Source organism: Papilio polytes, unplaced genomic scaffold, assembly GCF_000836215.1.
Source record: "Papilio polytes unplaced genomic scaffold, Ppol_1.0 DF824047.1, whole genome shotgun sequence".
In the NCBI taxonomy this organism is placed as follows: domain Eukaryota; kingdom Metazoa; phylum Arthropoda; class Insecta; order Lepidoptera; family Papilionidae; genus Papilio; species Papilio polytes.
In genome coordinates this window covers 6,591,470-6,608,310 of record NW_013525157.1, presented here as the reverse complement: position 1 = coordinate 6,608,310, position 16,841 = coordinate 6,591,470, and the positions used below count along the sequence as shown (strand labels likewise).

The following is a 16,841-nucleotide window of genomic DNA, read 5'->3' as shown; positions in this document are numbered from 1 at the left end:
TACATAGTAGTTATAAAAATGCAATATTGCACATCCGAATGTGAAGGTAACACCTACGACTCAAAAACCTGACGTGATATTCAAACAAAAGCATTCTAATAGACAAACAAAGTACTACGAGTCATCGAAGGTATCGTTAGCAAATAAAACGGGACCAATATGAGACGTGACAAGGTTGAATATCCAGAATAGCGGTCACGTCAGTTGATAAAATATTTGAGCTTGAAACGTGCAAACAAATTGAGCATAGACCGTGTTTGTTTTTTAATTTCCTTATTTCATTTTTAATTTAATTATTAATCCGTGTAATTATTTCAAACTTGAATACATATTGTTTGTATACATCAGGAAGAGTATCACAAACGAATTAATTCCACTTAATTTATTTATTGTATTGCTACCTATTAAAAAAGTTGATACAAAACACGGCATTTTAAGGTTAGAACATAAAATAACGTCTTAAAAAACATTCTTAACCTAGTGTTTAGTAAATTGATCGTAATTTAGTTGCTCGACCATAGATTCAAATTTTCGACTTTGATAACGCCTGAAAAAAAAAACAGTTAATTCCATTTAATACAAGTTTAATATATCAACGAACTACACCCTTGTATTGTAGATTGATTGAAAACATTCACTGAATAAGTAATAATTGACCGAATAATCGTAAATCAATTTAGATAAACGTGATGTTCGTGATAAGAACGATCGAATTCCGAAAGGTATTGTTAATCTACAAATCTTTGACCTCAAAGCTCCGCCCGTGAACTGCGCTTCGTAATAAAGCAGTAATTAGTGATTTGCCAAACAGACAATATCTGTAGCACGCACTACGTGATGATCCTTGAGAGCTTATTTTAATTGACTTCAACGATGCAACCTTGTCATTGCTTATATATTTTGACGTCTATAATCATCCCAGATTTGAGGCTCTTTGTCGTAATGAGTACCTTTAAATTGATGTAATTTGAATGTAATATCCGTTAACATTTGTAAAAATACATATTTATAGTAATTGGTATTTTAATGGACAAAACGAGGAGGTTCGTAATTCTTACCGTACGTTTTTAAGTCCAAGCTTTTGCTGAACCACTGATTTCCCATAAGACTTACACACTTGAAACTAAACTATCTCAGGACTGTTTACTTTCGCTTGGATACCGATTGAGATTATACGGAGGTGCGCACACTACTCGATTTTTAGTTGTGCAATGAAACAGTTAAATTAGCTGGATAACAATTGACAATCGCACATCAGTTGTGCGACAGTTTGCCCAAATGTATGCGCTCGTTCTTGGAAATCCAAAAAAAAAAACAAAAGAAGGTAAATAACATTATTTTTAATGTAGCATATTCAACTGTAAGTAATATACATCTTGAGCTTTTTCCTTTGGTCAAGTCAATGTACTATGAACATTACTTACGCGAATATAACAGTAAACTTTGCTTTCCATGGTTGAAACATGCACGAGAGACGCTGCTATCTCTGATATTTAAAAAAAAAGGGACGACAATTGTATGGGCGTTTCGGACGTGGAAACCGACTGTTACAGTAATGTGCAATAAAACATGTCGAGAGAAGGTCACGATTGCACAATAAATCAATGTAATGTACGTCTTCGATGAAATATTTTTATCGTTTGTGATCTAATTCTGACACGATACTAATAGCTTAGTCTTAAGGGTTAGTGTGTGCACAGGACAAGGGCGTCGCCAGTGTAGAGGGAGCAGTTTAAAGTATCTAAAAATTGCAAAATCGATATAATAACAACGAATAAGACTATATTATTAGCAGCTAATTATTTTTCCATTCCACCCTTTTCTTCAGAGGAAAGGATGGGAAAGAAAAGTGGAATTGACGGTCGAGGAGACGCATGGGAAGGGGAAATGTCCTCTTTATGAGCATCTTCTCCGTCAATGAAGGGTAGGTAACGCATCTGCAATTGCGGATGTTTATGGGCAGCGGTCGCTTGCCATGTCGATGGATTCAGGTGGCCGCTTGCTCGTTTGCCACCTTATATTATAAAAAAAACCGGATTAACTTAGATCATCGGTTGTTAACGCCCGTGACAAGAATATATAATTTCCTAGTTAACATAGCTTCCTAGTTATAAGTAAAAGGTCAGCTTACCACATACCTATGTAATTAACAATACAATTATTAAATGACAGTTTTGATGCATAGCATTTTATGCGCATTTATTTATGGCATAATAAATGGCACATTTCTTGATTATTCAGATGTTTTTTTATGACTATACTAGCTGTTCCAGTGCGGCTTCATCCGCATGAAATGTCAAAATTCAAATACACAAATGACAATTGCTTCCTTGATGTTGGCAGCAATTTATGGTCTCTTTCCCACAATGGGATTTTTATCCAAAATATTTACCCTCTAAGTTTAATGGCGTGAAAATATATAACCTAAAACGTGACGTAATTGTGGGGCTTTTTATTAAAAACAGAATTTTTCAAAAATATGCTGTAATTGCTGATATCTTAGACAACAAAGAAGTGTGTGTTTACGCTTTATTATAATAGTATAGATCTACTATATCTTTTTTTATGTTAATGCTAACCGTATACTCTAACCTTATTGTCGTTTTTCATTGTCGAAACACTTGTATTAAACGTTGTCTATGGTTTTTCAAAGAGAATCATAGAGTTAGTGTTCTTTAATCAATGGCCTAACAGTGGGAATCCACAGACTCAATGCAGGAAAAGGATATAAATTGCTGTAAAAAAGAATCTTGTGTTAGCTAGTAAAAACAAACAGATAAATCTAGATTATCGTTAAAGCAATGAATCAGGACTATAGCTTTTCTGTATGTCTAATTACTTATTCATATATTCTTCATCGACCGCGTCTACTTTGGAAATCAATAACTTTTGCCTTCAAATGATCTTGTATCATTATAATTAACTCTTGGTCTAAGTTAACTATAGCAGGCTATAATGAACTTATATTAATATTGTGTATGCTTATTTGAAGATAATATGTGCTGCTTTAATAGTGTAGGGCTTTAGTAAAACTTAACAATACTACTTGAGCCATCAAAATATTAGAGATTCGGCCGCACGGAATCAAAAAATTAAAAAAACATAGCTTATGTTACTTAATGGTAACTTAGCTATTTATTAGTGAAAGACTAAAACTCTCTCTGTATTTTATTATTTTGTCTATTTTACGGCAGTCGAAGTTCAGACAATAAGTCAATTACCGCGGAAAAGCTCCATAAAAAGACACCGCGTCTAAAACTTCGAAGTACCAAGGTATCACGTATGTTAACAACACTATAATAAAACTAACTTATCTAATTTTCTACTCAAACTGTAGGTTCTTTATAAATTGTATTATATAAGAGTTTTCCTGCGTAGTTTTATTACACTTTGATGAGTGCTAGTTGAGATTTCATAAACATCGTTTGCTAAGAAAAACCTAATTATATACTATAGGAAGTTCCTACAGAAAATTATTTAAAAAAAAATTTCGTTAATTACATTTTAGTAGTTATTTCGCGCAATAAAATTTTTAAAAGATTACTTAAAGATATTGCTTGAAGTAAATAATCTATACTAATATAATAAAGCGTAAACACACACTTCTTTGTTACCTAAGATGTCAGTAATTACAGCATATTTTTTTAATAATTCTTTTTATAATAAAAAGCCCTAAACTTACGTCACGCTTTAGGCTATATATTTGCACACTAATAAACTTAGGAGGTAAATAAATTGGAAAAAATCCTTATGTCAGAAAGGGACCATAAATTACAAGCTACCAACATTAAGAGAGCTAGGTTGTCATTTATGATGTGACATTTGAACATTTTGAATAATTTTGACATTTGATAAACGTAAACAATAAATTAAAGTTTAATTTCGTGCGGATAAAGTCGCACGTCGCACGGGAACAGCTAGTCAAGTAATAAATTGTCTCAACTTTATATTTTGCCAATAACGTAGGTATATCAAAACAAAGTAGTTGTTATGTTTGTTTCATTTAGTTCCTAATTTACAGTCACTCTCTCTTGCTCTCTCCGCTTGAAAGTCACAAGTCATCCTTATTGGCGTTTTATTTATTGTATTGTGTAATCTCTAAACGTATTGATGTCTATACATTCTTTGAACTATTAATGCGGTGTTAACTCTGCGCCAAAACTCTAAACTGTTGCCAAACCACTGAACCAATTTAACACTGATTGGATTTTCCGACACCTACTTAATTTACCAACAAAAATCGAATTTAAAGAGTTATTCAAGAAGTATTAATATTATTATATACTTTTTAAGTTGTGTCACGCAAAGATATTTAAATAATATAACTACTTGACTCTTTGTGGATATCTATACTCGTACTATCTATACTAACGTTATAAAGAGGAAAAAAATGTATTTTTGTACTTGTTGAAATACAACGAAGTCGCGGGCAATAGCTAGTTATAAATATAAAGGTACAAAAAATGGTTTATATTTTTCTTAAGGTGCATTGCAAGGTCTATTACAAGGTCTGGTATGTAATAAAGATGCATTTCTGGCTTTAAAACGGAAACAAACCATTTATGTTATCATCAATATCCTATGTTTGTATTTATTTCGTTCATTGTCAACTCCTAAGGATCAGTTTAAATAGACTTTTTCCTTATTTCGAAGGTTAAAGATATTTTCTTATTTGCAGTTTTAGTTTTTTTCATTTACAAATTGACTCTTTCATTCTTTTTGAACAAATGGAGATAATGTATGTTTTTATAAAAGTGTATTAACATTTTAGTTTTGTGTTTTAACTAACAGTTATGTACGTATGATAAGAACATATCACTGATAAATTCTTATTGAACACTGGTTCAATCATGCTTCACAAATGTAAACTTGCTGAAGACGGTAAGGAGTTAAAGATAGTTAGGAAGCTCAGAATCGACCTTTGTAATTTTTCCGGGTGAAAGTATGGGACTGGCGAGTGGCGTCGTGGACCACGGATTATTGAGGCCCCATCGCATCACGTGAGATGTTACGTATTGTATCATATACATTGACAAACTACATATATCAGGTCAATGCTGCTGCTCGATTTTATACGCCACTACAATATTAACAAAAGGATTTATGAACAACCGCGTAATCTTACCATATTAAGTTTGCCATATTCTATTGTGTTGCAAAATGTGCTTTTCATTTATATACAGTTATGAAATACAAAATGACTAAATAAATACAGTGGTAGAGCCAGCATTATCATCTTTTGCATGAATTGGTCGACACACTGCGTGTGATACCACCACAAAAAATACTGGTGCGTGTGTGCAATTCAGAGGGCTAATTTTAATCCACTGTCCCTTCCCACGATAAAGATTGATTTTGATGGAGGAAGGGATACATAGGAACATAAGTCCCTCCACCGTCGATTAAAAATAGGGGACACAACTACAACCTCTGCATTGCGATGTCTATGAGCAGCGCTCCCTTCGCCATATCGGTTGCCACCTTATATTACTTCTAGTTAAAAGTTTTTAGCCTAATTATACTATGCATTGAATTTTTGTTCTAATATTTTAAAATCACGTACCAAAAAAATTGTCAAACCCTTTTTGGATTTAGTATATTAATTCAACTAAATTTAATTCTAGGTAAAATAAAACGCAAAGCGCATGAACCATCTTATCAAATTGCAGACTCCGCTCCGATTGGCATGTGAAGGGCCGCATTCTGTTATTTATGCCCCATATTGTAATTCACTTCGAGTGCCCATAGTACCTTCAAAGCAGGTTAGCAAACAAATGTTAACTATAACACAACTGTTTAAGGCTCAATTTCGCTTCTTCATATATTTAACTTCAGATCATCGTCAATTTCACACTATTAGAATATATTGAAATTGGCCCATTTTTTATAGTCTATTGTCTTCATCGATACTATAAAAAGGGTTCCAACAGGTTTACAAATAGATGTAACCTGTAGATGGATTTTTTCATACAAGTTTGACGTTAAATCGAGGTCTAAGGTGATCTACCGAAATAAAAGACCCACGGAGGTATTTTTTCGACACGCTTCTGTGTCCAAACTCCAGATTTAAAAACTCATGTAATCTCTGGCTACCAAAACAGTTTTGTACATATTTGTCAAAGGTTATCGTGATGTAAACCAGTTGAAATACAGAAATTCCATACACAAACCCATAAAGGATTCAATGCCTTACAATTGTCATAAAATGGTCCATTTTTGTCAGCATTATATTGTTATAACCGAAAAAGGTATTATAAATCTAAACTTACAATGGTTACCTGTTATATTGGGTTTTTACCGCGATACTTACAAAAATATACAAGAAACTTGTTAAAGTCTGTCTACTCAAGATAATTTACGTAAAAAGTGCAATTCCAAGAGAGTGTTAATTCGTTACTTTATCACATTTTATCTTGTTGAATTAAGCCGTTTATTTGATGCTTTACAGAAGTGTATTGTGGACAAGTATAGTATAGCGTGTATTGTGAAAAATTTCATAAATAGCACAGGCCTGTATACATTGTTAGAGCCTTTCTCTCGCCATATTGATTAACCGTAGCATAAGAGAAGGGAAGACTGATGAGTGTTTGGTATTTTTGTATTTACGTCATTACTTATGAAATATTTTATAACGTCCTGTAATGGTAAAATGTATCCTTTGTTCTTTTATATCATAAGATCGTAGTTGTTTTAATAATAGTACCCTAAAGTTACGCCTACGGGCTTTTTAAATGTTTCAATTATATGTACTAAAACTTTACAACGTAGTTAGTTACATTTATCCCACCCACGTGATACTCAGTGGGTTAAAATGTGCAACATTTACAATCTAAGGGCCTGTCCCACCAAATTGTAAAATTAATACCAATCCAACGTGTAAAATGATGTCTTTATTCGACAAAAATAAATCCTGATTCAGGACTTACTTATTGTGAAACAAACCCATGATCTTAATAATTAACCTGTAGTTTACTGTCACAAAACGCGTGTATCTTTACTTTAACGGTGCCTTACTTTAAACTTTAAATATTTATTTGTAGGAGAGAAAAAAAACCAGTCTTTTATCATGTAGTATTTCCACTATAACTTCATTCGACTATCTTCACATATTCACGGTCAAGGACAGTTTAAATTAACGTGTTATGAAACAATAATAGCGCTCGTGAATGAATTGCGAAAGCAATAATGAGCACTATAATTTGCAATAACAGATTAGTTAACTTTTAAAAACATCAGTACCCATAGCTATATTTGCTAACGTTAATTGGTTGTACCCCCCTCTACCCCTTGGCAACGCTCGTAATCATAAACATATAATAAAATCAAAGTGTCTAAAATATCAAAAGAATTGTCTGTCAGCAAGCCGCGTTTTTATTTGGGTAGTCTCGGAATCGGATGGACTGATTTTAACGGGACTTCACTGGAGGGAAGCTGACAGAGACAGGCAAATTATAGGCTACATTTCTTTAAATTTCGCGCTGTCAAAATGGCAACCGGACCGCGATCTCGGTCGCGATCTCGATCTCGGAACGGGTCGACCGATTTGGACGGCACTTTGACTGGAAGGTAGCTGTTAAAAGGTAGATGGATACGGGAATGTTCTGCGCTAACGAAGTTTGCGGGCGACAGCTCGTTAATACATATTATTACTGACAGTAAGTTCGGATAACCAGTACTCATTTGAATCTCGTAGGCTCTTGTCCTTGGTACATCGCATTCGGCTTCGTGACCATTCATATGCCCACGCAATAAATGCTCGTGATATACTTTTCGCCAAGTTAATCTCCTTGTAATTTAAGAATTACTTGTTGCACAAGGGATCTTGGTCTATGGACAAAGATTTATCGGTAATATAGTAAAACAATAAGGTATTCCCATTAGCGTATTGCAAAATTATTCACTAGTAGTCAATTAAGCATATAATTTTTAAGTTCTCAAAAAGATAACTTGCGCATAATTTTATTTTTAAACGACCTCTCTTTCATTTCCAGGAATAACAGATTGTAAATAATTAATAGTACTAATTGTTGCTTAACTATAAACGGTATTGCAACACAAAAACCAATCAAGCGTAGTCGTGTCTCATCACTAAAATGCAGAGAAGGTGCACCACATCGATTACTCTCGGAATCGAGAACATATTTCGCAATACACATACAAATGATTGTCGGTCTGGATAATTAGCTGCCGTGGTGTCTGTAGTCACGATGTGGTGAGCCGCGTGGTATTGTGGGATGTGGTCATGTGACTCACCCGATATTGACTGATTTATACAGATTATAAATATCGATAATCGATAAAAAAAAAAAACAGGAAAAAAAATTGAAATAGCACACAAAGATTAAAAATACAAAGCATTTACTTTAATCCTTTATTTGTGCCTCTAATCCAGACGGAGATATTTTAAAGACAGTGGCGTGCAAAGACTGCGCTGAATAGAGGTCCATGGTCTTCGTAAAAACATTTGTTAGTAGGAAACATGTTCACGATTCTTCATATTGACAACATTAACACAATATATTAAACTAAAGCATCAAGGTCAGAAGGTTAAGGTTAGAAAGAATTTAACACAAATGCAAAACTGATTAATGAAATAATTAAAGGTAGTGATTCATTAATGGCTATTGATAATTCAGAATAAAAGGAGCTAATCGATTAAATTATAAGAACGCAAAGTAATTGACTATCAAATTCTTTACCATAAACAAATCAGCCATCTTTATAAAATGCGCGTAAACTAATAATCGGTTCATTGCTTGCAAATTAACCATTAGTTGTGAGTTTCTGAGATACCTTTACAAAAAATGTTTGCTATCTCTGTTTTATCAATGAAAATAAAAATGATGACAATAGTTTTAGGCAGTTAAAGTGTATCAAACCAGATCAGATCGCTACCGTGTAACTCTACCGCGATCAGAATTGCGATGGCTAATTTTCCACATAACAGTTGAACATCAAGACCTGTCCAGTTAATGATAAATTAATCTTTGATGTTACGTAAATTACATTTGCTCAATGTGTGACGAATGAAATGGTCAACTGAGAATCGATTATAATGTACTAGTCGCATTTCTTTTAACTTTTTACACTACTTCTTGTTGGATATGATAGTAAGGATTACAAAAATATAACGTTGTTCCTGGTCTTGTTTACAAATCAAGTAGTAATGTAGTAATTAAAAATCAACAAGTAACATCTAAGGGTGAGTGGCACCATATGGTTAAAATTATTTGTAACAGTAACCATTTGTAATAACCTTAAAATTTACTTGTAAATGTTCAAAATTATGTTGAGTAATAATCATAAAGATGATGACTGTAATTTATACGGTCTTAATAATTACTTTGCTTGCTTCATTCAATAAATAATATTTTGCTAGCCAATTGCAACGCATTCTCGCAAGTTTAAACTTTGACTCTTGCCTCTACGGAAACATAAATCAGTAAGTAATATGTAGTGTTTAAACCAAATAGTTAAATTGCAAAGTTTTAATTCAGATAAGATTATTTTAATAATTACTACGACAAATGTTAATACTAGCCTTTGCTCACGACTTCGCCCGCGTGAAAAAATCATCGTCATCTCCTTATCCTATTCCCGTAAGGTCGACGCAACAGGTTTTTGCCCGCGGGAAAAATTAAATAATAAAAAAAATATAGCCTATGTTACTCACAGATAAATTACCTTTCTAATGGTGAAAGATTTTTTATAATCGGCCCAGTAGTTTTTACGTGAATCAAATACATACAAAAATACAATTTTTTCTTTATAATATTAGTACAGATATAGATTAAAACCTCGTTTTAGAAAGACGGTTAAAAATTACATACATTGTATTCACAACCTTCAGACAACATAGCATAACCTTTTTTATTTTTTAATTCTTTACGGCTACTTCAAGATTTGGACATAGCTATTCGATTTGAAATCTTTAAACTTCCTATGTAAATGTAGATACGAACGTTCCTCGTATCAATTACTTTAATTTATATTATGAACACGATTTAACACCAATAGATACACCGTGATCAAAATAATAACATAATATTATTCATTACAAAGTTTTAAGACAGGGTTGCCTCTTAGAAGATATTTATATACAAACGTCACTTTACTACTAAAATTTTACAATACATTTTAACGTGTACACCTAACGCATAAGTCTTAAGAAATTAGAAAAACGTTGTGGGAAATGACAGTTTGCTTAAAATATTGGCTTTCCTTAATTTTATCTAGGATACTTGGTCAAATTCTTGGTATCTACATCTTAATCCCAATGTTCTCAATACTTTTCTGATGGGTACAGTCCTGCCTTTTAATCTTTAAATACTCGTAAATTAGGAAAATAGTTGAACATGATGTGAGTGGCACCCCTGAACGCGGCATCCGTATGTTAGTAACAAAGAAGCACACGTGATAATGACAGTCTCACCTTGTAGCAATGCTGATCTCGTATTAGTTGGGTCCATTAAGCTTTCGAGCGTTAAGATCTATTTGTTAGGCGGAAGGTCACGGTTCAATGGGCTGTTTCGTCACATCACGCGCACTTGCTACTTTAAAACTCGCGATAAGTTTTGTTATAATTAAAATACATATAACTTAGTGAATTTAACTTCGGCCAGTTAGATTTTCGTAACATAATCGAGTAATGGATATTACAAACGCAACGGCAAGATCTAAAGCTATATTACGTAGGGGATATTTCACGGAGATTGTACATGGTATTATGGTAAAACTAGAGACCTAGTGCCCCTCGCATTCGACCATAAACATAGGACATTGTGTCGAAACTACTAAGTTTACTATCTTTATAATATTGTTAACTAAATAACTATACGAGTATGTGCACAAAATGAGACGCCACGCGCTGTTTGTCGCATAAATACAGTTAGCATCATTGTCTGTTAAACAAAAGAATTCGTAGATATAATTTACTTTCATCTTCTACGGTTGTAGTTTTAATCCAAAAATGTCTATATATGAACTTTTTCTTTTCAGGTTTTGTGTATTAAAAAAGAAAATAGGTGTCTACCAACCCGCAACGATAGTAGACCGCGTGAAATAAAATATTAAAAAATGTAGCCTATGTTACACATTAGATAGTTAAATTACCTTTCTGATCGTGAAAGAATTTTTGAAATCGGCCCAATAATTTTTACGCGAATCGAATACATGCAAAATCCAAATCTTTACTCTTTATAATATTAGTATAGATATAAGGTTTTATTTACAGTTACCGTAGTTGCGGTTAGATTTAATTGTCTCTGTCTCAGTATAAAAAATATATCATTATGTTTATTTACTTGATTCTTTGGAGATCTAATTTTGGACAGGTTCAGTAAATTATTCAAACTACAGAGAAGCGAAACTCGTGTGCTTTATCTTTTATTGTGCTGCAACATCCACGTGAGAATATGCTGTAATAGAGAGCAAGTATCACAGAGATCTAGATCCGAGTATACATTTTCGCGTAACAAATGTGGTTTTTAAAACACCTTATCTATAAGCTGAATCTAAGAGGAAATACTAGTATCTATAGTGTAATTTAACATTTTTATAGCTTTAGGAAGTAAAAAAAAGGAAGACCTGAATCAGCACAAAAGTTCATTAAGGAAAAAAAACAAAATAATCTATTCTATTCTATTTCTTGTTTATGGCTCTCCCTCAGCGGATTGGGCCAGTGTTAAAATTTTCTATACTAATATAATAAAGAGGAAAGATTTGTATTCGTATTTTGTACGTATTGAAATAACTCAAAATCTACTGGGCCGGATTCAATAATTCTTTCACTACTAAAAAAGCTACGTTACGCTATGTTCCTCACCGATAGTTTATATTAATTTTTAATTTAACGCAGGCGAAGTCGCGAGCATCAGTTAGTCATTCATAAAACTCTTTTCTTGTTACAGCGACCAATAAACAAATTCCCTATCGTTTGCAGTCTGTTTGTGTGTTTGGTACAAATGACAGCAAGCGGTATGGCGGGAACGCAATTCTCTTCGCATGTGAGCGTCAGTACACCTTCTAGAAGCTTCTCGCATGGTGTGGGCGACCCCGTGCCACTTCCTCCAGCACAACAGAAGTCAACGTATAGAAATGTGAGAAGTAAGTTTTTTTCGCTGGAAACATCATTCAATATTCTAGCTGTGGTTGCAAATCTTTGATAGTAGTATACGCCTCTTAGACTCCCGGAGATGGATGTCTATTCAGTTTCATTATTACATATAGGACAATGTAATTTTTATTGTGTTTCAGGACCCACTTTTTCTGATGACTTCGGATATCCGCGAGTGAAACCGGCGATACCTTTTGTTCACGAAGATATCGTTCGTAACAAACCCTATGGCCCACCATCATTACATAACTTCTTTGGTAAAGTTTGTAATAAAGATTTGGTCTTTGCTTTGTAATATACGACGGTGTTGCTGACTAGATTATTATCACTGCCTACCCATTGTATATTTAAAAAACTCTCATCTACTCTTGGATGTAAACTATAAGTTTGGCTGTGAGGAATATAATTTTCGCGGCGTTAAAAGTCGACAGTACATACATTCCTTTACTAACATTTTTTTGTTGGTTCCAGATGCACCTATCCCCGTATTGCCGCCGTCGCCGTACAAAGTGGATTCCCCGGACCCGGAATCCCTCTGGCCGGAAGGTCTATTCGTGCCGCCATTGACCCCACCACGCTTTGGATTACGAAGGGTTGATGCCCGTAAGGTTTTATCGAAATTGTGTCAATTAAACATTTAATTACACTAAAAACAGAAACTAAGTTTTCTAATTCTAGTTACAACCCAAATTAATAAGACCATTAGTATCATTCATAGATAATTGTATGCAAATCCTTTAATTATAAGATGTTTAAGGTCCTTAATAATATCTTTTATGTCTCATACATGAATTAGAATTTTCATTAGATACTTCAAACATTTTATAGTTGCATATACTTTGTCTATGGGTTTATAGTTGTGAATGGTACGTTTTAAATACATTTGCTGAAGACTGCAACAGTTTTTAAGCATATTTTATTGCATTTTTATGGATGAAAGATATTTAGCCGCAATAAATTTTTCGTCTATAGTTTCGTTTACTATCCCTTAAGTTTTAACTTCGTTTTATTTACCCTGCTTACGTCAGTTATGTTTTTCAGATAATTTACTAGACCCATACCTACTAGAGGGCTCGGAAGCTGTGGCCGCAGTGAGGAGAGCTGACCATCACGGGCATTTCTTCTTCCACGACATACCTCACATAGAATCGTTGCTCGCGAACCAAAACCTCAGAGTGAAGAACAATTTGAAGCCGCATCGTATCGGAAGCATTCGGAACACGTGGCCTTACAACCGACCATAGACAATAATTTAACAAACAAAAAAAAACAAAAATATTTATGTGTAAAAAAAAATGTAAAAATACTCGTAAAGTCATTATTATGCATTTGAATAAATAAAAAGATTACCTCCATTGCTTTTTTTTATTTTAACAATAATAGAAAAAATGCTTATAGGTTTTGTGTGCTACAATATTGTCTTTATTAAAGTGAAAATTTTTTACAAAACTATAATTAAGTACATTTACTTGAGTATATTTTTAAATTAGAAAATTGTATAGTCATGTAAACAAGTATTATATAAATCTTATTCTATATACATACATTTTCTTTGTAGTACAGGTAAAGTTAGCGGCAGTGTCAATTTTTATTTACAAGAACACAAGCAAAATATATTTGCTGTTTGATAAATATCACATAACTTGGACGGTTTTATATTAGTCAATATTATGGAATGAATTTAATTCTATGTAACCAAATTCAATGACAAATATAAAAAGTCAATCTCAAAAAATCTGGTATTAACAATAAAACAACTTTCAGTCATATAAAATAAACAAAATTAAAAGAAAATCAATTCAAAAAAAAATTTCAGACAGTATCAAAGAACATTTACAGCCTTAGTAATGCAGTATAAAGTGAAACTTGGGAATAAACTAAGAATAAGCAAATATTAGAACAAATATTAACTTTTACCACATTTATTTGTAAGGCTGTAACGGTCTATACAAAATGTTTCTAGATGCCAAGATGACTGAACATAGAGATTCAAATACATTATAAATATCACAATAAAAAAATACATCTTTACATCACTTACGAGTAAAAAAAATTATAAAACAGCACAGAAACTGTAAGTAAAATTATTGAAGGAATAGCTGTAATCTTGTAGGATGAATTACAGAGATCACCATTACAAAAACACATGTAAACTTTTCTGTGACTCCACATTGTATATGCACATCTCTCCTCATAGTCGCTTGGCGGACGTTGGAGACACATTCTTTCTGTTGCCGCACCATAATCTGAAAATGTAGAATATTTTAACATGAAACATATTCACCAATAACACATAGAACAATTACGTAACTGGTGGTACTTGATTTAGTAAACATACAAATTTAAATCTGAAAGTTTTAAAGGATGGATGCTTGTACATATCTCCAAAATGGCTTAATGGATCTTGATCTATGGCACAAATGTAGAACATAGCCTGGAGAAAAAATTTATAGATTTAATTTGAAAGCAACAAGTCACAGGTAAAAGTGATACAATTGCAAAACCAAAAATCATCACATTATAAATTATGTGTTCATTTACAATCAATGCAAATTTGCTAATCAAAAAATTTGTGTAAATAATAATATGTATATCAACATTAATTTTTAATACATACCATCATTCTTAAATGCACCAATGTTGCCCTCAAAAGACTTTCCGCACCAGCCAGATGGGCAAGCTACAACATGAATGCCCATCTCTGCCTCCGGCTCTGTTACATTGAATGGAAATGGATCCCCACATGAGCCAAGTTCACCTCTCGATCTGCATTTTATACATCTTTTGTTTAAACCTGTAAAATGTAAATAAATCCTTATTTGTGGTAAGGTTGCTAGTTGTTTATTGTTTTAAAATGGTATAACATGTAATTTAACCAATAACAAGATTCATATCTTTCATTTAATTATGAAAACACACAACAATCCATATTATTATTTTAAAGATTAGTTATTATTACAGATATACCTTTCTTTTAAAACTAATTTTTAAAAAGCTAAGCTAGTAATATTTTAACTTTCTGCAGAAATTTTATGCATCTAAGTACTTGATACTAATAATAATAACTTGTCTCATTACTGGGTACCTGGTAAATTCTTTAATATTATCGATGTAATTAGTAATTACTCACGTATTTTACGTACAGTAACACAGTACTTTTATTATATATGGAACACAACGTGTAAATTATAAATCATCTTTTACTTATATGTAATCAAAAAGTATTTTACATCGCAACTCTCACTTTACCTTGACAATTGTATCCGCGTTAAAAATATTAAAAGTTGGAACTTACAGCTTGCTTCCTTAAATAAAAATACTGCCACCAAGGAACACAGAAATAGAGTTTGGTAATTCATTTTTTTACTTTATATATGAAACTTTTATTTACAACACACTTTTAAAACTTTTCATTTTGAAGGTACGTAACAAGTTTCAAAACTTGGCACTTTGACAGATTCCTGAATCACATTCACAATCACTACGATAGACCATAGATTACACGACGTAACATTCTGACAGACTAACTATCATTTTGATAAGATTGTAACAATACCGTTATACTATTGTTAAATAATTACATTTAATTACTAAAGAACATTAGTAATAACCGCAGTAATTATTTACTCTTATGACGTTGAAACCAGGTTGAAAGTTGATATGCGCATATTTATTGCGTGAATGTAAATACACGTACCCTTTATTTTTGCGTTTTTTAACAAATTAAACTTAGATACAGAGGATCAGCAAAGTAGTTTCTTTGATGCCAAGCAACACAAATACCGGCGCAATAACATGTTATTGTTAGAGATAACACAAATCCAAGATAAATAGAATATCTAAAAAATTCTGAAAGAATTTCCCGAAAATTAGTATTCAGATATTTGTGAACATGTTACCAATCAAACGCACACTCACCTTGATTCAGTAATTTAGATTTTGATACAACTTTCACGCAATATGATTGGTACGGTTTGCCATCTACGTAGCAAGTGTAAATACCTTCTTCTTCTTTCGTAGCTTGTAATATGTAAAGGGAATTATATGCGTCAATAGTCAAATGGGGTTCTTTTTCAGTCTCTGCCATGTTATTTCTATAATTGACAAAAACAATTAAAACACACATTACCAAAGATGTTCCAATTATTCTTGCATAAATAAATACTATGCAGAAATTATGTATGTACTTACATATGTCCAATGTAGCTAATCTAAACGTACCTAAATGAAGAATTTAGCTTTTCATTATTTTTATACCATTCAACTTTGGATTCCATTGTTACTTCGGGACAGTTAAGAGTTAGATGACCGTTTTCGCCTACTATTTTTTTAATTTTGCTTTTAATTAATTCTCCCCGAGGTTTATTTTCTTTATCTTAAAAATTCATAAAAATATTATGAAGCTTAAAATTATGAATATTAAATGGTGTGTAAGAGACCGTTAGTAACGATGTTCACAATTGTAAGGTAACATTTACAAAACTTACCATTTGCAATTACTGTTTCGTTCATATTAGAAGCATATTGTTCATTTAACCCTTCAACCAGATTAATCAAGTTAAACTTTGCCTCAAACTCACCGTTTAAAATATTTCTCTAGAAATAAAAATAGCACTTTAAACATGTTTTTGTTATGATTTTTTTTATAACATAAGGTGGCAAACGAGCAAGCGGCCACCTGAATCCGCCAAAATGGCGAAGCGACCGCTACCTATAGTCATCCGCA

The 16,841-nt window shown here is 32.6% G+C and overlaps 2 protein-coding genes across 3 annotated transcripts in view; one reads left to right on the top strand and one right to left on the bottom strand.

Annotated features, from left to right (window-relative positions):
• Positions 1–5,645: 5,645 nt before the first annotated feature.
• LOC106100382 lies at positions 5,646–13,469 on the top strand. The gene is made up of 5 exons (XM_013279210.1): positions 5,646–5,762; positions 11,910–12,105; positions 12,256–12,372; positions 12,587–12,718; positions 13,157–13,469. Exons 1-5 carry the CDS (start codon positions 5,646–5,648, stop codon positions 13,357–13,359), a joined length of 765 nt encoding a protein of 254 aa, XP_013134664.1. The 3' UTR covers positions 13,360–13,469.
• A 410-nt stretch (positions 13,470–13,879) lies between these two features.
• Positions 13,880–16,841, bottom strand: part of LOC106100709 — a 3,462-nt gene continuing 500 nt past the window's right edge. Inside the window, exons 2-6 of one of the 2 annotated variants that reach the window (XM_013279700.1) lie at positions 16,603–16,711; positions 16,337–16,490; positions 16,034–16,209; positions 15,813–15,964; positions 14,821–14,909 (exon numbers count right to left, since the gene is read on the bottom strand). In XM_013279700.1, the coding sequence (XP_013135154.1) occupies positions 15,831–15,964; positions 16,034–16,209; positions 16,337–16,490; positions 16,603–16,711 (573 nt within the window). In that variant the 3' untranslated portion in view covers positions 14,821–14,909; positions 15,813–15,830. Of the gene's footprint in view, positions 14,362–14,732; positions 14,910–15,410; positions 15,735–15,812; positions 15,965–16,033; positions 16,210–16,336; positions 16,491–16,602; positions 16,712–16,841 lie in introns of those variants that run through there. The other variant, XM_013279701.1, reaches the window with a different exon arrangement.

What these genes read in the sequence shown, in the direction of transcription:
- LOC106100382 (XM_013279210.1), top strand. Translation starts at nt 5,646, where the DNA reads ATGAACCATCTTATCAAATTGCAGACTCCGCTCCGATTGGCATGTGAA. An exon ending in ATCATTACATAACTTCTTTG is followed by an intron (nt 12,373 to 12,586) that starts GTAAAGTTTGTA and finishes TGTTGGTTCCAG; the next exon opens with ATGCACCTATCCCCGTATTG. An exon ending in ATTACGAAGGGTTGATGCCC is followed by an intron (nt 12,719 to 13,156) that starts GTAAGGTTTTAT and finishes TATGTTTTTCAG; the next exon opens with ATAATTTACTAGACCCATAC.